Source organism: Triturus cristatus, chromosome 9 (genome assembly GCF_964204655.1).
Source record: "Triturus cristatus chromosome 9, aTriCri1.1, whole genome shotgun sequence".
Taxonomy (NCBI): domain Eukaryota; kingdom Metazoa; phylum Chordata; class Amphibia; order Caudata; family Salamandridae; genus Triturus; species Triturus cristatus.
In genome coordinates this window covers 806,957,862-806,979,355 of record NC_140592.1, presented here as the reverse complement: position 1 = coordinate 806,979,355, position 21,494 = coordinate 806,957,862, and the positions used below count along the sequence as shown (strand labels likewise).

The following is a 21,494-nucleotide window of genomic DNA, read 5'->3' as shown; positions in this document are numbered from 1 at the left end:
TTCGGGGACAAGATGATACGTTTACTTTCAGCATATTCTTAGAGAATAATTGGCCACACCCTTCACTTTAATGTATTTTGGAAACACATACGTTTAAAAGGTTTTTCAGATTTTAGTACACATTTGCTTTTTCTACCTCACTTTAAGGTTATCAAGACTAAGTCTTGGTCTACTCATATAGCAACCTTGAGTACTTCTGCAAGTTCACCAAAAGTTCTTAGTATTACAAATCCTCCTGGACTATAACAAAAGCAGACAATCTACTGCATCATGTACATCTCCATATGCACCATATCAAATGGATATCGTCCACAGGAAGACTTAGCAAAGTAATGAAGGACAACAGTACTATAAACACCAAGCCATCCTCCCCTTAACTGACTGATACAATCTCCTACTGGCTTTCAAATGAGCAGAACTGTTGGATTAGCAAAAACTGCCTTGTGGATATTAACCTCTGTGGACAGCTCATCTTTGTTTATTCATCGACATGGAGTCTATAAATGGGGACCAATTGATGTGTGCAACCACCGTAACAGTTTTACAGATTTCAAATGTTATTGCCTGTCCCAAATTCTTATCAAATGACTAAGTACAAACTCCGATTCCGACAAACTTAAAAAACAAACTGGATCATCAATAATAATGGAGTGCGTTAGTAGAGTACTGTAGAATTCACACAGCGTCTCATACCCCTCGTGAGACCCTGAAGCGCTTCTAGGTGTTAAAGAAGGGAGCTACCTAGTTTGTTGTGCATTGTTGCTATTGTGGATTTATACAGTGACTCACATGAAAAGACTTGTGTTGTACGCGAGCATGTGTAGATCATGTCCCACATATAGCTGTGTTTTTTTCCCTGGGTTCAAGAAAGGTGTGAAGCAGAGAGCTAGAGATGTGTTTTAGAGCAAGAGGCTACTGCGCTTCTTAAGCATGGATGCTAGAGCGTAGGTTTAAAGAATGGCTTATGTAGGACTCGTTTTGTTGTGTGTGAGAAGTTTGGAAGAGCCCTTCAATGTTACAGTGGCAGCATGAAGGATAAAGTGAAGCAGACTGATGTGCGAGATGGGCCTGTGTTTGCGCACACTGACCTTCGGACAATTGGGTTTGAAGCTATCTTAATGTACGTGCTTAGTTAGCAAGGTGTGAGTTTGTAGTGGGGTGTAAGTGGGCAGTGTTGAATGATGTGGATGAGATATGACAATCTGCTCAGAGGTCCAGCCAGGCGGCAGAGGCGCAACCCAGTAGAAGACGCTGCTTTCCTCCTGAACAAGAGTACTGCAAGTCCACTGGTCCACCAGGGACCAGCAGAAATGCAGCCTCCCTACCCGAACAAAAGTAGAGAGCCTAGGAGACCGTCCGTGAATGGCAAAGGTGTAACCGACTGGGAGGCGAACACTCCCATCAACAGCATTAGCCCTGATACCATCCCAATCTACTTCTTTCTCCTGTTTTGATACTCTTGTATACCATTTGTTCAAATTGTATTATGTTTCTTCCCGCGTGTCCTGTTGATCTATTGTTCTGCTGAAATTTTACAGGTACCACTAGATTAGCGGACTCCCCGTGCCCCCCTTTGACCTTGTGGGTGCCCCCCTTTGACCTTGTGTTTGTTAAGTTACATCATTTGTTAGGTCGAGCCTATGGCAGCGCACATGCGCTGCATAGGAAATCCACCTCTTGGAATCACTTCAGCTTCATTAGAAGCTTGTGCATGTGGTGCTCACACGCCATTGGCGTTTGCGTCTTGCTTCAGCATACAATTGACCAAAGGCATGTGGATGTCCCAGTTTTAAGGCAAATGTTCACTCCCAGAGTGTTTTGCTCTCGGGAGCCAGCAGCGGCGCGCAGGGGCCATGTGGTTTTAATAAGCATGTGCACGCTTTGTTTAAATGCAGTCTCTCTCTCCCCTCTTCACTTCTGCTTGCTCGCACTGGCTTGTCAGTGTTGTACTCATTTTACTATTGTGTACGGTTATTGACTTTACATGTACATTCAGTTAACCTCAAGTTTGTCTCCTAGCGAGGTAGGAAATGAGTGCTCACGTCTGGGAAGGTGAGCCACGTGTGTGTCCCTTGCCTCCCTCTAAGCTTAGAAGCCATCACTTTGGGTAAGAAGCCACCTGTAGACAGTGCCAACTGCAAAGGAATGCTCCGAATACCACACAGAGTAGAACGAATGCCACACCAAACACCCAAAGAAAACCCTGCGTCCCAGTGATTTACAACTGTGCATCATTTTACAAGCCTATGGTGCCAATCACGATTGTAAACGAGGGGCTACCAAACATACTGACATAACTATAACAGCGACCAAACAGGATGACACGATTCTGACCACAAGGCATTTGGAGGGATCAGCCCTTGGCTCGCAGGATTAATCACACGAGGGACTTTTTAAAACTAGAATCATTCTTCAGTTTGAGCCAGGTAATGTAAACGGGAGCCTGCACCCCACTCTTGCAGCTGAGGAGCCCGAGGCTAGGAGGAAGGAATCCCCTCTTAGCTCCCTTACGTAACCTAAACAGGTCCCGGGCAGACAGGGATATTGTATTTAGTTTGAGGCGACAGAGTGCTTTGAGCTATAGCGCCTGGGGAATAGAGCGCAAGGCAGGCGGCGGGGTCAACATTCTCGCACACACAAGCTGCGTCACTGGAGGCACGGTGTGTGAACACAATTGAAACTTCACACTGCAGAGGAAGGTTCCTTACTTCAAGCAAGAGATAAGGGAGAACGCCACAGGGATGCCAGGCCCAGCAGAGACAGGGTGTTAACTAAAGGAGCGCAGGGGTACTATTGGCCCTGGGAAGAGGCATCGACAGACACGTGGCACCCGGGTTCTGTGATTGACCGCAAGCGGGTTGGTGTTTCAAGTGTCTGGGAATGGTTCAGTACCACTCACATACTTTGTCTCTGTAATATTTTCAGGTGAAGGGGAGAGGCCCTGCTGGAAACCCTTTTTTATTCCATATGCATTTTTGGATTATATTCACATATGGATCTGTATTTTTATTTATTTGACGTTAAATGGTGTAGAGCAAACAATTCCTATAGTATATAGTAAAGGCTTTAACTAGCATTACATATCGCAGCTCAGTCGCTTCTAAGGACCCACAGGCAGCTGTTATTAGGCAAATGACAGACGGCTGGACCCCCTGCTCATGTTTTGTCCACTTCACGCATAGAAGTGAAAATATCTGGCCTGTGGAAGTCCTCTAGTGAATGGTCAACTGGAGGGCCTGAGGGGAAAGCGGAGGGAAGCGTGAATACTTGAACGTTATTTACACTTAGGAAGCCATCATTTTTTTGTGTTTGGCGAATACAATCTCTGTATATGGGGGCCCCTATTCAAGGTACCGCTCTTTAAGGGGTCTTCGTAGAAATGGTCCCTAACGAAGGGACCCTTAAGGAAAGGACCCTTGAAGGAGTACTTTTAGAAGGGGTCCATCCGGAATACTGCCGGGGGCCCATATAGAGAGCAGCCGCTGTTAAAAGGACCCTTGTGGGAGGGGCCCTATAAAGAAAAATTACCTCTTATCTTGAGGTGAAAAAAGAGCAGGAGCCTGTGAATCTACAGCCTTCTACTACGTAAGAATCGTCGCAGCACAGATTTCACAGGCAGCAGCTTGCCTCAAGACCCGCACGTCTTCAGGCGCTCGCTCTTCAACTTGCTTCCCTGCTTCGAAATTACCATATTTGCAGAAAAGGTGAAGGCGCAAGTGTCAAAAACACATCTGCGCTGACAGAATATATATATATTTTTTTCACACTCTGTGCAGAGAACGAACCGCACACAAATGAAAAACGTGCGAGTTGTGGCTTCGCTTTACACTCCGCGCTCATCTTCTTGACTAACACTTTTCCCGAGAGGAATAGCATTCTGCATTAATCCTGGTCTGTTTTTCATTTACATACCTGTGGCAATTCAAGCAGTAACTGCTACAGGGAAGCACTCATGTGCAAGACACGCGCGTGGCTTTTGGGAAGTTTTACGAAAAAGTGTTGTTTTCGTACCACTGTTCATCCAAAACAAGGGACAAATCAGTAAGGAGAAGTGGAAGAAATATTACTGAAAACTAGTCAGTAATGTGGGCTGTAGTGTCTCTGATTGAAAAATTGTCAAGCCAGATAATTTAAAATTACTGAACACAAAGTCAATTAATTAAGCCAATTATTGAACCTCGCCTGGCTAATGGACCCGCACCTCAGGACGCTCCTAAGGAGGTATAGGCAGGGCCATTGGAATTATGTTGCATGTAGGGCCAAATTATGTGGCAAGGTTGGCTAAATTGTGTAGCAAGAAACGGCCAATTATGCGGCATAATGCAACACATTTTGTGATAGTATTACTAAGTTCGTAATTTTTGCTCATGGTAACACTGCCTGGGAAAAGATTAAGCCGGTTACTAACAATTTAACCCACAAATACAGAAATAAGCAGTTGACAAATGACAAGTCTGCAAAGGATTTCCACTATGCTGGAAGCTTGTTGTTGGTTGCAATGAGGATGCAAAGGCAATAGGTCTCGCCTTTGGGATCTTATAAGTGTTTAGCCATGCAACAGTTGATGTTGCGCCAAGGATATTGTGCTGGATAACTAAACACTTATAAGGTCCCAAAGGCGAGACCTATTGGCTATGCCAATGCTTGTTCTATTTTGTTGTTGTACTCATGCTTTTTTTTTTTAGGTCTCGCCAGGCGTTAGCAGCGCGCATGTGCTGCTCTCGCCATGCGAGGTCCTCTTGGAATCAATAAGGATTCCGAAGGGGACTTGACGCCCCACCCCTTCTTTCTATTGGCTTGCATCATAGCTTATGCTAAACGCAGTCTTTCTTTTGTGAAGGAGGCTTTTTAATCCCTCCTTGTTGCCGTTCGGTCCGCTTTTAGCCCCGCCCACCGGGACTGGATGCTTTACTTGCGGCGTGTTACTATCTCCTTTAATTAGAGGGTGAGGGCTTTTTTTTGTCGTTCCGGCTGGAGCGCGGCGCACACTGTCTACTTATTGTCATTCCGGCTTGTTTAGTGTAAGCGGCAGCGTGTTATCAGCTGCGCAGTGTTGTTAAAGTTCTTCTAAATGCAAAGAAGATCCCTATCTGGCAAGGAAGATTCTCATGACTAAAAGGCAGTTTGCGCGCGGCCTTCTGATGATTACAGGAGTATCCTCGCCACTGCGAGTGAATAGACGCCGTATCAGGGTCATTAAAGGGGGACAGAGAGTGATCGCCGTCCATCAGTCGAGCAGTTGAAGAGGAGGAGTGTACAAAACCGAGCTAATGACAGCCCCGGGTTGAGTGTAGAGTGATGCGGGAATTTAGACAACTGTAGAACCAATCAGCATCTGGACGCTGGACAGGAGCAGACCCCATCAAACAGCAGGGTGTGATGGGCCTCACATCGTGCCCCGTACAGCTGTCCTGAACCGGCGCAGTGCGGGTTCCGCACTGGGGTGCTGCCTTGCTCCTCTCCCATGGCCACTTTGCGCCCCTTGAAAGACCCAAGAGTGCCAGGGAGGAGGCGAGAGGATGCGCCCACGTGATGGTCCTTATCTCCACTGATCTCCCCCTCTCCCTCCTAGCTCCCTATTGGCTGGCTGGTCAGTGAAGCCCCCCTCTCCACCCACCCTCGGCTTCTCTCTCTGGCTTGTACGGCGGGGGCCGATGAGACATTCACTGCCCGCCTCCATTCTTCGCTCCATCTGTCACTGTGCCCTGCTCCCTGCGGCCTGGCATCTGGCAGAGCTGTGTCCCGGAAGGAGGGACCACAGCCTTTCACCCATTGAGGCTGCCGCCAAATTCGTCGATACTTCGTTCCGGTGGTGCCTCGCTCAAATCCAGGTTTTAATCCATTATCGACCTGAGCTTCATTTTTTCATCCAATTCTCTGTCCGTTGCCCGTGAACCTATATTTATACACATTTTGATCATTTATTTATTTGTAAAGAGGACGAGTCTCATTTTTAAAATATTTATTTATACTTTGCGGGACGCCCGGCCAGGAGTCTGGCCCGAGGCAGCAGGAGGAGCCATGCTGAGGGGCCCGGCAGGCGCTGGACATTGGCCAGGCCCCCGCACTGCTGGCCACCCTTCTGGGGGATCAAGCCAGGTCAGGTGGCCTGTGGCGGCCGCTGAAGCTGCTGGCCTGCGCCGAGCTGCACCCTCTGCTGCGTAAACCCAGCGGCTCAGAGGAGCAAAATCAGTGCCCGATGAACCACAAGGTGCATCATTTTCAGGTAGGCGCTACGCACGTTGTCCCCAACTGTCCCTATGGGCCATTGATTGTGTGGCCCCACCCCGTGCCCCGGACAGCTGCCCTGAACCGTCGCAATGCAGGTTCCGCACCAGGGTGCTGCCTTGCTCCTCTCCCATGGCCAGATTGCGCCCCTTGAAAGACCCAAGAGTGCCAGGGAGGAGGTGAGAGGATGCGCCCGCACGGTGGTCCTTCTCTTCGCTGATCTCCCCCCCTAGCTCCCTATTGGCTGGCTGGTCAGTGCAGCCCCCCCCTCTGCTACCACCCTCGGCTTCTCTCTCTGGCTTGTATGGCAGGCGCACACACAGCCGCACCTGAGTACTTCACAGGTCGGGGGCTGTTTTCCACGCAAATAAAATGCCTAGCGTGGAGGACTGCAAGGAGGTGTGTTGCCACCATCCTTCCCTCCCCCACCGCTCCCATCATACCAAGTAATTTGGCTCTCACCTTCCATAAAAACAATGTGTAACCTGAAACCTCTTCCTCCGCCCCCACCCTTTCCTGGGGGTCGTAAATATAAATAAGGACCGTATACATTTCACAAAGGACCCTCGGCAGCGGCAATTAACTGCCCAGTCGCGTGCTAATGCTAGCAATCACTGCCCTTTGTTATTTACTGCCCTAGGGTTGGTGCGACAGTGAACAATGTCGTTTTTTGGTGATTGGGGTGATTCTGAAGGCTGTCTTAAACACCAACCCTTCAAATGGAATTCTTGAGGCGACCTATACATCAGGGTAGAGCGCCTCAAGGAAGATGAATTAATTGCCAGACTCTGCCCAGGATTCTTCAGTCCAAGCGAAGGCCGCTGTAGACAGTGTATCTGCGGGCGGGGGAGAGTGCTGTTTGTTGCTCAAGTGGATGAATAATGCTTCGTTTATCTTCTCAGGTTGCCAGCAGCACCACCACGGGGCAGAGTTTGAGTTTTCAGTGATTCGTACAGCGCCTTGGTGCAATGCTTCAAGCCACACGCTCCATGCACAAATTGCGTGCTGATAAGCCGGAGTACGGGCATTACTATAAGCCTCCTTTTAAATGTGTTTCTCTGTAAGCATTATCTGGTGATCGTTGTCTAAGCGTTTTTGTAACCATGGCCATCTGTTCCAGCCTGTGTAAATTGCCCCATACAATCCCTGTGTTATATTTTAATGCACAGATCTGTTCAGCGCACGTTCTATTGTTTGCAGCATTAATACAATGTTAAACCTTCGCATTTATACAACTATAAACTGCACTGTCTGTTCCACGCTAACACGTCTCCGGGTACTACCAAACAACTTAAATAATTTCACTAATACAATGACATTGTAGTGTGTATTGTGTATCATGTACAGTACGTCATTAGAATGGTCTTCATTAAGCTGGTCTCTGGGACGCAGTAGCTGAGACAGCGATGCCACAGCTAGGAGGCAGGCCCGGGCAGGGAGGGTTTCAAACCCATTTAAAGACGTGGCACATTCTCACGACAGGATTTTGACTGAGTTATTCCGAGTTAGCACGATTCTTCTGCGCTGTGTAAACGCTTTTATTATTGAAGCAGAAACCTGCTGCATCTGCTCTTGGACAGCTAGCGTGCATTATATTTAGCAGCTAAGGTGCATTATATTTAGCATGACGTGTCAGTTGTAAAACACAAATGGTACTCAAAACGAGCAGACATTATACATTTTAAACAAGCATTCCACAGCCAATAGATCTTAACTACGAGAGCGCTATTGGCTTTGTCAATGTGTTTTAGCCATGTTGTACAGCAGCGCGGCAGCTGTGCAGCATGGTTGAAAGTTCGTTTTTTTTCTGGGTGGACAAGCAACACATTGCATAAGTGTTCAGGGAAAACACCACAACAAGGCAGGGCTGCAACGGGAAGGGGTGGGCCCAACATGGACAGCGAGAGGAGGAAGGAACACCACGGCCAGTGGGAGGAGGACTGGATGGAGAAAGGAACACGATGGACAGTGGGAGGAGTGTGGGAAGGGGTAATAACACTATGGACAGCGAGAGAGAACAAGCAACATGCACTCTTATTAAGTGCTTCCACAATAAGAACAAGCATTTGCAATGCAATAGGTCTCACATTTAACGAGTGAGCTATTGACAATGAAAATGAATGCTTTTTATTTATGTTTTAAAAGCCAAAACATAAATAAAAGGCAGTGTCATTTGCAACGCTAATAGCTTGAACTTTTGAAAATGCGAGACCTATTGCATTGCAAATGCTTGTTTCTCTCCTCATTGTACTTACGCCACTTTGTACAGCGCTCTGATACCCGTATGGGTCATGTCCGCGCTTTATAAAACTTTTCAAACATAATGAAGCCACCATGTGAATTGTGAATTATCATCCACCAAGGAGTTCCGAATTATGTATGTTCTTCTAAAAGACACACAATCTATACTTTTACTAAGCGGTGGTCATCCCCCTCCCGCCAACCCCTCACCACGTTTGGTAAGACTTGCATGAACTACATAAAGACATTTACAGGCGGCAGAACCCCCCCCCCCTCCCCCCCCCCCCCCTTGAATTAATGTAGCTCTCTAGTACCTCTTTGCCACGTTATGGTGTCCGGATCAATATCCAGCCGCACAAACTTGCTTATTTCCTCATTCGTCAACGCTGCCGGGTCTGTTTTTTCAATGCCCAATCTCTGTAAACAGAATTACACGAGAACCGTAAGAGCTACATTGAATTAATGGTTATTACATTTACTTGCTTCGTGCTAAGGGTGTGAAAACGGAAGTAACAAAGGAAACGCATGGCCTGACCGACGGCCCCCGAGCAGGGAAAGAAGGACGGAAAAAAGACGAGGCCTGCGTTCAAGTTCTTTGCAGGCGTGTTGTGCGTCACAACATTCTCCAGAACATAATTATGGTTGTTCGTCACATAGTCTTACACAGGAGTTATTTACACAGGAACAAAATGGATAGCATCGCTTTTCAAGGCTTTTTTTGTCCTTTGCAATTACAACTTGGTAAGAAAATAATACATGGCTCAGGAAGTGCTACTTCTGTTAAATGATATTTTCAAGCACCGAAGCTTTGAGGAAAAATAGCTGTTTTAATTTTTGTTTTAAAGTTTTTAATTCGGATAAATGACCATACATTCACAGAGGTCACACATTTGAGGTAGTGTGGTTTGTGGTATTTGAAACGCCACCCACCAGAGCAGTTCTACGACAAACCCTTCTGGTTATTCACTGGGAAAGTAACCTCGACCGACATTCCATTCCATTTATCAAGCCACGAGGGTGTTCAGCGTTAATAAATGCACTGGTCTTGGGATCGGTCTACGTGACTGACTGACTGTGGAGAGGCTACTCATACAAAGATTCTCTACCTGAATAGATCAATAAGCGCTATACGTCGCAAATTTATAAACACCAAAGAAGCTGACCGACTGACAAAAAGCATGCCACAATCAAAATATCAAAACATTTCAAAATTTATTGATGGTCGATTTACATTATAGTTTATTCAATAAGCAACACATAGAAATATAACACACCCCAGCCCACGTTTCACTCAAATATTCAAACAAACATACTCAAATCCAAACATACTCATACGTCCTGAAGGTCAGGAGTCCAGTCATACTCGAAACAAACACGAAAACACATTGACAAATGGACCAAAACAGACAATTGATGCTGACATTGGTGGTGGTATTTGTAGAAAATATAAGGATTATGCTACTTACCAGTATGCATCTGTTCTTGGCATGTAGAGCTGCAGATCTATACACTGTGCATAGATCGCCATCTGATGTTGGGCCCGGATGTTTGCAGTTTGTTTTTCCTCTTGGAAAGTCTTTGGGAGTCACAAGGTCGGTGACTCCTCCTCTGGTTAGTATTGCGCATGGGCTTCGGCTCCATCCTCAGATTGTTTTTCGCCAGCAGGGAAAGATGGAGCGTAGTAGTAACAGTAAAGAAACCCATGTGTATTGTATCTAAATAAGATAAGACTGGAACGGATACAGGGAGGCGGGTGGGCGTGTATAGATCTGCAGCTCTACATGCCAAGAACAGATGCATACTGGTAAGTAGCATATTCCGTTCGAGGCATATGAGCTGCAGATTATACACTGTGCATAGATTATATAGCAGTACCCAACCCTAGCGGCGACCACCGGCATCCGTTGCAGTTGTTTGAAACAGTGTTTTTAGTACAGCTTGGCCCACACTAGCTTGTTAATTGGTTTGCACATCTACACAGTAATGTTTTGTGAAGGTGTGCGGTGTTGACCATGTCACTGCCTTGCAGATGTCATCTAGTGGTATGTTCCCTAGGAAAGCCATAGAAGCCCCTATCTTCCTTGTAGAGTGGGCTTTAGGGGGAACCGATAGCGTTCGTTTTGCTTTGTGGTAGCAAATCTGTATGCATTTTACAATCCACCTAGCTATCCCTGATTTAGAAATAGGGTTGCCTTTGTGTGGTGGGGAGAAGGAGACAAATAGCTGTTTGGTTTTCCTGAAAGGTTGTGCCCTCTGGATGTAGTAAAGTAAAGCCCTTTTAACATCCAGTGTGTGTAAAGCCCTTTCCGCAACTGTTTGGGGTTGCGAGAAAAAGACTGGTAATTCTACCGACTGGTTTAGATGGAATGGAGAAATGATTTTGGGTAGAAATTTGGGGTTGGTGCGGAGTACAACCTTGTTGTGATGCATCTGGAGAAAAGGTTCCTGTACAGCGAGTGCTTGTATTTCACTAACCCTTCTGAGGGAAGTGATGGCCACCAGAAAAGCTGTTTTCCATGTGAGAAATTGCAGCTCGCATTTATGTAATGGTTCGAAAGGGGGTCCCATTAACCGTGTGAGAACTATATTCAGGTTCCAGACAGGTGAGGGTGGCACTCTGGGTGGAATTACTCTTTTGAGGCCTTCCATAAAGGCCTTGATGGCAGGCACTTTGAAAAGTGAGAGGTGCTGCCTGTTCTGTAAATAAGCGGCGATTGCAGCGAGGTGTAACCGAATGGAAGTATATGCTAGGTTACACCTTTGTAAATGGAGTAAATAACATATAATGTGCTGTATGGATACATTTAAAGGATTGATTGTGTTGTTGTGGCAGTAAACAACAAATCTTTTCCACTTTGCTGCATAGCACGCTCTAGTAGTAGGGCGTCTAGCTTCCCTGATAATGTTCATGCAATCAGGGGGAAGGTTAAGGTATCCGAATTCTAGGACCTCAGGAGCCAGATCGCAAGGTGGAGCTGAGCTGGGTCCGGGTGCCTGATCTCTCCATGGTTCTGGGTTAGGAGGCATGGTGAGAGGTGTAGCTTTTGGTGTGGTACCAATGAGAGTTCCAGCAGTGTGGTGTACCACGGTTGTCTGGCCCATGTTGGAGCTACTAGGATCAGAGTTAGGGAATGCTGTTGTAGCTTTCGCACCACTAATGGAATTAGTGGGAGAGGTGGAAAAGCGTATGCAAATTTGTTTGACCAGTTCATCCATATCGCATTGCATTTGGACAATGGGTGTGGATATCTGGCGGCGAAGCTTGGGCATTTTTTGTTTTCGTGGGTGGCGAATAGGTCTATGTGTGGATGCCCCCACTTCTGAAAGAACGGGTGAAGAACTTGTGGGTGAAGTTCCCACTCGTGGATCTGCTGTATCTGTCTGCTGAGCAGATCTGCCACGGTGTTTTGTACGCCTGGGACGTGTTGGGCTAGGAGAAAAATCTTTTGTGAAATTGCGCATCTCCATATGCTCTGTGCTAACCGAGAGAGCTGTGGAGAGTGTGTGCCCCCCTGTTTTTGAATGTAGTACATGGCAGTCATGTTGTCTGTGCGAATGAGGACTGCCTTGCCTGAAATCTACGTCTGGAAGGATTTTAGGGCGAGGAAGATCGCCAGTAACTCCAGATGGTTGATGTGGAGTAACTTCTGTTGTGGCGTCCATATGCCTTGTGCTGTGAGATGTAACAGATGAGCTCTCCAGCCAGAGAGTGATGCATCTGCTGTTAGGATTATTTGTGGGGCCGGGTCCAGGAACGGTCGACCTCTGGAAAGGTTTGTGGTGTTCCACCACTGCAGAGAGCGATGGGTGCGACCGTCTACCAACACCAGATCGGTCAGTTGTCCCTGGGCCTGGTTCCACTGGCGTGCTAAGCACTCTTGGAGTGGACGCATTTGGAGTCTTGCATGGGGCACTATAAAGATGCAAGAGGCCATCATCCCTATGAGCTGCATAAACACTCTTGCTGGGAGAGAGTGTTGACATAGGAATTTTTGACGCAGAGCCTGTATTATTGCAATCCTGGCAGGATTGGGATAGGCTATGGCTTTTGAGGTGTCTATAGTGGCTCCGAGATATTGTTTTGTGTGTGATGGTACCAGGTGGGATTTTTGATGGTTCACCGTGAAACCTAGCTGGTGAAGTAATCGGACTGTAGCGGCGGTATGTTGCACACATTGTTGGTAGGACGTGGCTTTTATGAGCCAATCGTCCAGATACGGGAAGACGTGAATGTGCTGTCTTCTGAGGTGTGCAGCCACTACTGCCAGGCACTTGGTGAAAACCCTTGGTGCTGTTGTTACCCCGAACGGGAGCACCTTGAACTGGTAGTGTTGTCCGTCCACCACAAATCTGAGGTACTTTCTGTGAGACTGGTGTACTGGAATGTGAAAGTATGCATCTTTCAAATCCAGAGTGGTGAGAAAATCGTTCTGGGAGAGGGGTGGAAGAACCTGTTGAAGGGTTACCATGTGAAAATGGTCTGAATGTATGTAGGTGTTTAGAGGTCTGAGATCTAGGATAGGTCGTAGAGTCTCGTCCGTCTTTGGAATCAGAAAGTAGAGGGAGTAGACCCCTAAATTTTGCTGATTTATGGGGACCTACTCTATTGCTCCTTTTTGCAGGAGGGAGATCACCTCTTGTGTTAGCAGCGCAGTATGTTCTTGAGACATAGGGCGGTGCCTGGGTGGAATGTTTGGGGGGGGGGGGGGTAGATGTTAATTCTAGGCAATACCCTGACTGAACAATTTGTGTCACCCATCTGTCTGAGGTTATTGTCTCCGAGACGTGAAGGAAATGTTGTAGTCTGCCCCCGACCGGAGTGGAATGGTCTGGAGGGAGCGGGGGAAAGTCATTGGGCAGGAGGTGTGGCAGAGCAGGCGGTATTTGTCTTGCCTCTGCCCTTATTATTATTGCCTCTTTATCCGCCTCTTTGATAACCCTTTGTGAAGGTAGATTGAGGAGGGGATTTGTAGGGCGTGGATGCACTATCCGAGGAGTAGCCTCTGCCCGTGCCCCGAAAGGAAGAGCGGCGAAAGGAGCGCCTGGGAGTATGTGACTGCAGGGCTCCCATGGATTTGGCCGTGTCTGTAACTTTTTTCATTTTTTCGAGGGCTTTGTCTACTTTGGGGGCCAAATAGATGATCTTGGTCGAATGGGTGGTTTAATATAGAGGCTTGTACCTCCAGTTTAAACCCTGAAACTCTGAGCTAGGCATGGCGACGGAGAAGGACACTGGTGTTTATGGCCCTGGAGGCTGTATCAACTGCATCTAGGGCACAGCGTATCAAGGTATTAGTTATTGTTTTCCCCTCTTGAATCAGTTCATTAGCCCTAGTCTTGTACTTTTCAGGGAGATGGTGCATGATGGTCTCTAGCTCATCATAGTGCGCCCTGTCGTATCGGGCCAGCAGTGCTTGGGTATTGGCGATACGCCATATATTGGAAGCTTGAGACGCAGTGCGCTTCCCTGACGCGTCTAGGAGCTTGGACTCCTTGTCAGGTGGGGGTGCTTCGCCTGACGCCTGAGAATTTGAGCGCTTCCTATCTGTGGATACCACTAGGGAATCCAATGGTGCAGGGCCTTTAATGTAAGAAGGGTCTGTGGGGGCGGCTTTGTATTTCTTCTCTATACGAGGATTTAGGACCCTGGCCCTGACTGGGTCTTTAAAAACCTCAGGGGCATGTTTAATTACGCCCTTTAGCATAGGTAGAATGGCAGTAGACCTATGTGCATCGTCAAAGGTGTCTAGGAGAAAATCCTCCTCCACTGGGTCAGTATGTAACTCCACCCCGTGGTAGTGTGCCGCCCGTTGTAACAAATGGTGAAAACCCAAGGAATCTTCAGGTGGGGATGGCCTAGATGGGTAAAGGTCATCCTGTGGGACATCTGGGATGTCCGGATTGTTATAATCATCCCATGGGTCTGGAGATCCAGTAGGGGTGGGGTCTTGTGGCACATCTGCTGGGTCATAATAAGGGTCTCCCAAATCGTCTGGGACAGGAGACAAGGTGGGGGAACGATGAGGTGGGGGGGTGGAGGTGGAGAGGGTGGAGGAGGTGGGGAAGGCACCCTGAAAGGAGAAGTAGCAATGTCCTTTCTCTTTGGAGGTGGAGTTGGAGCCGGCTTGTCCAAGTGTCTCTTTTTTTAAGACAATGTCAAGTGTCCAGTTTTTGGATCCTTGGTGAATGTTTTTTGCAGAGGATCCGGTGTGAAAAGTTCCTGCGACACTGGTTGTTCGGTCGGCGCCGAAGGTTTCGGGGCAGACGGTCTTTTAGGCTTATTGAAGCCGTGCTTCTTTGGAACCTCCGATTTTTTGGTCGGTGCCGAAGAAGGTCTCGGCACGGGAGTGTCGATGCCGAGGGCCTTGTGATGTTTGGTCGGCGCCGGAGGAGCAGGTTTCGACACCGAAGATTTCGGTGCAGAGGTGGAGGCCGATTTTTTCTTCGGTGCCGAAGGGTGTTTCTCGGCACCGGTGGTCGGCTGGAAGGCTTAATAGACTTCTTTACCGGGCCCGAAGTTGGGGTGTGAGAAGCAGTGTCCTTGGTCTTGCCTAGGCCCGGAGGCGAAGGTGTGACCGAAGCCTTTTTCGGTATCGGCTTGGGCGTGGGAGGGGGAATTGTACTCACGACCGGCTGCGCCGGGGTGATGTCCTCCCCATCTGAGTCGTCGTCCTCCTGTTCTTTGTCCTGCTGTCCCGGAGCTTCGACGTCGTCCCCGAAGATGTCGACAGGAGCGGAAGTCGAGGAGTGCGCCATGTTCCGTCTAGCCCGTCATGTTCCGTCTAGCCCGTCAATCTCGAATGGTCTTTTTTGAGCGAAAAGACTTGCAGGCGGGACAGTCTCGGGCCTCGTGTTCTGGGGAGAGGCAGAGGTTGCACACCTCATGAAGATCGGTGTGGGGAAACTTGGACCCACATCGAGGGCACTTCGTGAAGGGAGTTCTTTCCATCAGCCGAGACCGGAGCCGGAATAGGCCCGAAGGCCGCCGTCGACGACCGGAATCGAAGAAGTGGCGAAGAGAAGACGAGTAAGATGATTTATTATCTTTGAAGAAGCTCGATGAGCGAGGATTTGTGCGTCGATCGGTGAACTGGGAAGTTCGGAACCGGAGCGCGTAGTATTCCATCCGAGCCCGATGGCGGAAAAAAACAATCTGAGGATGGAGCCGAAGCCCATGCGCAACACTAACCAGAGGAGGAGTCACCGACCTCGTGACTCCCAAAGACTTTCCAAGAGGAAAAACAAACTGCAAACATCCGGGCCCAACACCAGATGGCGATCTAGGCACAGTGTATAATCTGCAGCTCATATGCCTCGAACATAACTTTTTCAAAATGACATAATACATAGAATCAACCTACAAATTCAGATCAGTATATAAAAATAAACAGAATAAATTATGGATTTTATCTGGTCCACAGGAGAGTTGTAACGCCGACGCGCGTTTCGGTGTTTGACCCTATGTGGGTCTCACCTTCCTCAGGGCGAATATATTTAGGGCAGTGAACATGGGGCGTGCCTGAGCTTCTGGCTGTGCTGAAGGATAATAGTAGTTGGACAACTTTCCAAAAACGAATATAGAGAAATGAGGGATCCACGATGGGACCGTGAAACGCGAACAGAATTATGTGTACACAACGGAATAGATAAAAACAGCGATGTAGGAAAAAAACAGGGCAGGGCGCAAATTTAACCTCCAGACGGCTCCACGGGGTCTTTTTGTCAGTCGGTCAGCTTCTTTGATGTTTATAAATTTGCGACGTATAGCGCTTATTGATCTATTCAGGTAGAGAATGTTTGTATGAGTAGTCTGTCTAGTTCCCCTGTTATTCTCTACCTTATTTGTTTTCAGCGCCCCCCTCTGTTAGAGTGGATCTTGATGACTGACTGTGGAGACCTCACTGAATGCAATATTTCCAGTTGTCTGACTGGCGGTAATGTGGCATGGAGAATACGAATCCTTGTATTGCACTAGTCTATTAGAGGTGGTCGAACTTGCAAAATTTTTCCTCGATAGTATGTGTAATTTTGGAGGAAATTACACCAAATTAATTGTTTTGTGCAAAATGCGTTTAGCCGGTATCGTGCTTGAAAATTCAACGCCGCTTGTCCCCACTTAGTATACAAAGTCACATAAGATACAAGAGACTCGTCTCAATAGGTAATGTCTCAGCCTCAGCAGACATCAGTTTCACAGTTCCAGCAAAATATGTTGTGCTTGAACCAGTCTTCCATCGGAGAAAAGTTCTACCACAGACAAAACTCTATACACTAAGGCCTAGATTTGCGAACAGTTTACATCTGGTTTGTGTTACTTTTTTAAACACAAATTGTTGTGGTGGGTTTCTACAATCCTATGCAAATCACAATTTCTGTTAGATTGTCACCCAAAGTTACGCAAAACTGCTTAATTTACTGAATTGTGTTACTGTGTGTCAAGAGTGCGTTCCAATTCAGCCACCCATGGGTTGTAATGCAAATCCCTATCTAGAAAGGACTGTGAACAGGAATTTGCGCCAGAATTGTCTGTGTCCTCGAGGCAGGCATACAATAACAAATGTTTTTATTTCTCCTTGTTTTTCCCACTGTGTATGTGTGCCATATTGTACAGCAAACATACAAAGGTGGCAATGCCATTAAGCACTCTTTTTGTACTGGAAGGACAACTTCCAGCAGAAAATCTAGGCTTCCTACAATGCAACACCCTTGCACTATGGGGCATGGGCGTTTGTGTTGGTGCCTGGCAGTCAAAAGTGTACCAGTGCAGGAAGATAGCAGAACATCGCCACATCTTAATAGATATGGTGGTGTTCTGCTCTCTTTTTTTCATGCAACGCAGCAGCATTACTGGGCTCCCTTGCTTTAGTGCTATTTAAATCTGGGCCTTTGATATGTGTAATATTTTTTTTTATTTAGCCGTAGTCATCATCCTACTTCAAGCATTATCTCAGTCGAAAATGCCTCCAATAATAATCGACTCACAAAATAACCGGGAATTTTAGGAGGCATTGTTACACGCCTAGAAATCTGCAACATGTCAGAGGAGACACCATATTTCATTTGTCCACTTCAATGCATTATACAGTAAATATTATTCTATTTGACGAAATTAATTACAATGTGAATGCTTGGGGCATTGTGTCAGACTAACTGCATATCTTACATTATTTTAAGGTAGGTTTAAAAGTCCAGCTATGGTCGGGAAAATATTTCAAATGTTTAAGAAGGTCATTTTGTGGATGTTCCCAACCTTTAAAACATCCTAACGCGAAACAGTCTTAAATACACCTGTATTCCACTTATGGGAGGCACTTGTGACAGTGGGAAGTCCACTCGTCTGATAAGATTTTCTAGTGCCGAAAGTGCAATTGCCACTAGGAAAAATGTTTGGCGATCCTTTTTTTGTAATTTGGATAATGCATTCATAATAGTAGAGTAGAAATATGTAAAGTAGAAATATTTAATTTAGTATTTTTTTTTTAATGTTTATAACATGTCATTTCTTTTTTATAATCAAAAATACCGACATTTAACATAAGGGGTAGCATGACGATAGGGAAAAAGGGTGAAGGGTATTCAGAGATCATGGCCTGGGTGACTTTTAGGATTATGGTTTAGTCTAAGTATTAATGTTTACACTTCTGGATTACATTCTGGGCATCATGACCAAAACTGTGGTAACTTTATTTTTTATCACAACAAATTTTAGTAGGTTTTTGTGCACATACATGGCTCGAGTGACCCAGGGTGACATATCAAATGATGAACGTAACATAACAGGTATGTCGGAAAAAGGAAAAAAGAATATTAAAAGAAAACTAGCAACTTGCAAAGACCAACCCACCCTTTCACCACCAATCTCCACAGACTGTCGGTGTGATCGCCAGTGTTTAGTTCACTGCATTCGGGCTCCTACCCTTGTTGCCCAGGCCACATTCCTGTAGAAACACGTCAATCCCAGAGCCATGAGATTGTGTCAGTTATAATACAATGCCTCTATAGCCTTCCCATCTTTGTCAAGTTTTGAATTGCTTCGGAGGGCAGCCCCTCGCCTGATAGACAGCTACTTCCAATGCCCTGCAGTTATCCATGCCTCTTTTCCATACTGCCAGTGGAAGCTGAGTTTCTGCCTTCCATGTCTTAGCTATATCTCGTTTGGCAAGAGTAAGGCCCAAGAATAGAACTGCACGTTTGTACCTATTGTCCCCAATACCCTCTGTGCTGTGTAGGAGGATACGTTTGGGATCCTATGGTATGACCCATGAGAGGACTTCACCCAAACAGAAGATCAACTCATCCAGTGCCGTACAGCTCCACACCGAATGCAAGACGGTACCCTCTGCCATACTACAGCGGAGAAGTATAGGGGAGGCTACCAGACCCATGCGCCATAGTATCGCGTATAGTAGATCCTGTGCAGGTATTTAAATTGAATAAGGTGGACCGAAACTGCAGCCTTCCCAGGTGCCCCCAGGGCCTCTGTCCAGTCGTCATTGAGTTATGTGTCTAGGTCTCTCTCCCAAGCTGCCCGAAGAGCGGGTAGTATGTTGGTATTATTGGTGAATAGGGTTCGATATATTTTGGTAATTTTATGGTATTCCAGATACCCCAGAAGGAGTTTGCCCTCAAGGGAATAGAATTTCGGGAGGGGTGTGATGTGCTGTATGTATGAGGTGAGCGTGTGGCGGAGTTGGAGGTAGCGGTGAAATGGACTACGGTGTAGTTAGTATTCTACCTGCAAGCCGTGGCATGATTTCAGCACTGTGTCCTGAATCATGTCGCCCAAAGTGGAGATCTTGTGTGGTAACCTTATTTTGGGTATTTAAATGTCGATAGTCTGCTTCCAATAAACTTTTTTTTTTTTTAGACATTACATGTTAGGTATTATCATTTACAGAGTTATGATTTTTTAATTCTGCCTAAAGATGGCAAATTTTCACCTGTACCTGACACCACAGACATGTTCACACACTAGCCTCAATAACACATTGTTTTTAAACAGTGTACGCTGCTAATGCTTTGCTGTTTGCAATCATTGTAAAGAACAACTGCTACTATTGGTCAAAGAAATGGCACTAATTTTATCCACTTTGGTAGGGAGAAATGGCCAATTAGCCCTTCTTTAGCACGGTTATCTATGCATACACTAACATGATGACGGTTATAGTTTTCTCTCTCTCGCACTAAACAAACACAATACAAAACATTAGCCAACTTCTCCCACAGAACCATCTCTCAGAATGAGAGCAAGAAGACACCAATAGCGGTGTCACCATAATAGAAAAGTCATATGAGGCAAGGTGATCTCCCTCAAGACATTCTTGTTAAGGTATCAAAGTAATCAGGAGCGCTCTCTTAGCATTCATTACTACACACACACAGACACAGGATCTATAAAGAGGGGAAGTTTGCAACGTTTGGGGTTACAGTCACGTCGCAGAAGTTACTTGTGTAACGATAGATCTGTAGTAGACATTAGTTAGTGATAGATTCCTTACCTTAGAATATCCCCAGCCGTCAGACTGGATCCGGAAAGTTTTGTCAGCAGTACCCCTGCGCGTCGGTAGGTGTAGTCATGCGGCTCCGCGTACGTCGCTGGCGTCGTAGTCGCCAAGATGACGTAGTCGGAGCTACTTCGACGTGCCCACGCGCGCCGACGTCAGTTCTGTACATGACTTTTCCGCGCCAGGAACGCAGAGCCATGCCAGAGACCGATTACTGGTGCAACAGAACTAGGGCCCTGAAAGGGATGACCTGAACCCTAGAGAACAGTTCGCAGAACGGAGTGGATGGGCGGGCGGTAAGGAATCTATCACTAACTAATGTCTTACAGATATATCGTTACACAAGTAAGTAACTTGTGTATCTGAAAGAGACATGTTAGTGATATATTCCTTACCTTAGAATACATACCCATGCACTACCAACCCCGGTGGTGGGTCTGCGAAGTGAGATTACACCAGAAAGTCACAGAGAACTGAACGGCCAAAGAAGCAGTCTCTCCGGACTGGACTGTCAAGGCAATAGTGCTTAGTGAAAGTATGCAGCGAGGCCCAAGTGGCTGCTTGACAGATGTCTTGCACGGGGACACCACGTCCCAAGGCCGTAGTAGCGGCAGTCGCCCTGGTAGAATGGGCACGCAGTCCTACCGGAGGATCCTTTTTAGCCAGAGAGTTACAGGCTTTAATGCACAGGACAAACCATCAGGATATAGTCCGCTTGTGCACAGCCCAGCCTTTCTTGGCGCCCACATAGCCAACGAAGAGCAGGTCATCCACCCGGAACTGTTGTGTGCGGTTGAGATAGAACGAAAGCGCACGTTTGGGGTCCAGACGGTGGAGCCTCTCCTCTTTTCTTGAAGGGTGCGTACGCGGAAAGAAAGTGGACAGATTGACAGTTTGCCCGAGATGAAAGGCTGAGACTACTTTGGGTAGAAAGGAGGGACGCGGTCGAAGCACAACCTTGTCCGGATGAATCGCCAGGAAAGGAGGTTTACAGGAAAGAGCCTGGAGCTCACTCACCCGCCAAGCGGAGGGGATGGCCACCAGGAAGACAGTTTGCAAAGTTAATAACCGCAAAGCACAGTTATGAAGAGGTTCAAAGGGAGCGCGCATCAAGTATGTGAGAACCAGGTTTAAGTCCCATTGAGGCATTACAAAAGGAATAGGGGGGAAAAGGTGAGTAATGCCTTTGAGAAATCTATTGACAACTGGGGACTTGAAAAGAGAGGGCTGATCAAGCAGCCTAAGAAAGGCCGAAAGAGCAGAAAGGTAGCCCTTGATAGTGCCCAGAGCAGAGCCCTGCTGGGTCAAAGAGAGAAGGAACAAAAGGACCTCAGAAAGAGGGGCAGAAAGGGGATCCACAGCTTTCGCCGTGCACCATGCCACAAACTTCTTCCACTGGCAGGCGTATACAGTTTTAGTTGAGCAACGCCTGGCTGCCAGAATCACATTACAGACTTCAGGTGGCAAGTCAAATGGAATCAACCGTCGCCGTTCAATCTCCACGCAAGGAGGTGGAGGCTG

At 46.9% G+C, this 21,494-nt stretch overlaps 1 protein-coding gene across 1 annotated transcript in view; it reads right to left on the bottom strand.

Moving 5' to 3' along the window:
• Positions 1-21,494, bottom strand: part of MTHFD1 (methylenetetrahydrofolate dehydrogenase, cyclohydrolase and formyltetrahydrofolate synthetase 1) — a 318,864-nt gene that overhangs the window by 82,945 nt on the left and 214,425 nt on the right. The window contains exon 16 of the mRNA XM_085626208.1: positions 8,784-8,886. Within this exon, the coding sequence (XP_085482334.1) occupies positions 8,784-8,886 (103 nt within the window). The remainder of the gene's footprint in view (positions 1-8,783; positions 8,887-21,494) is intronic.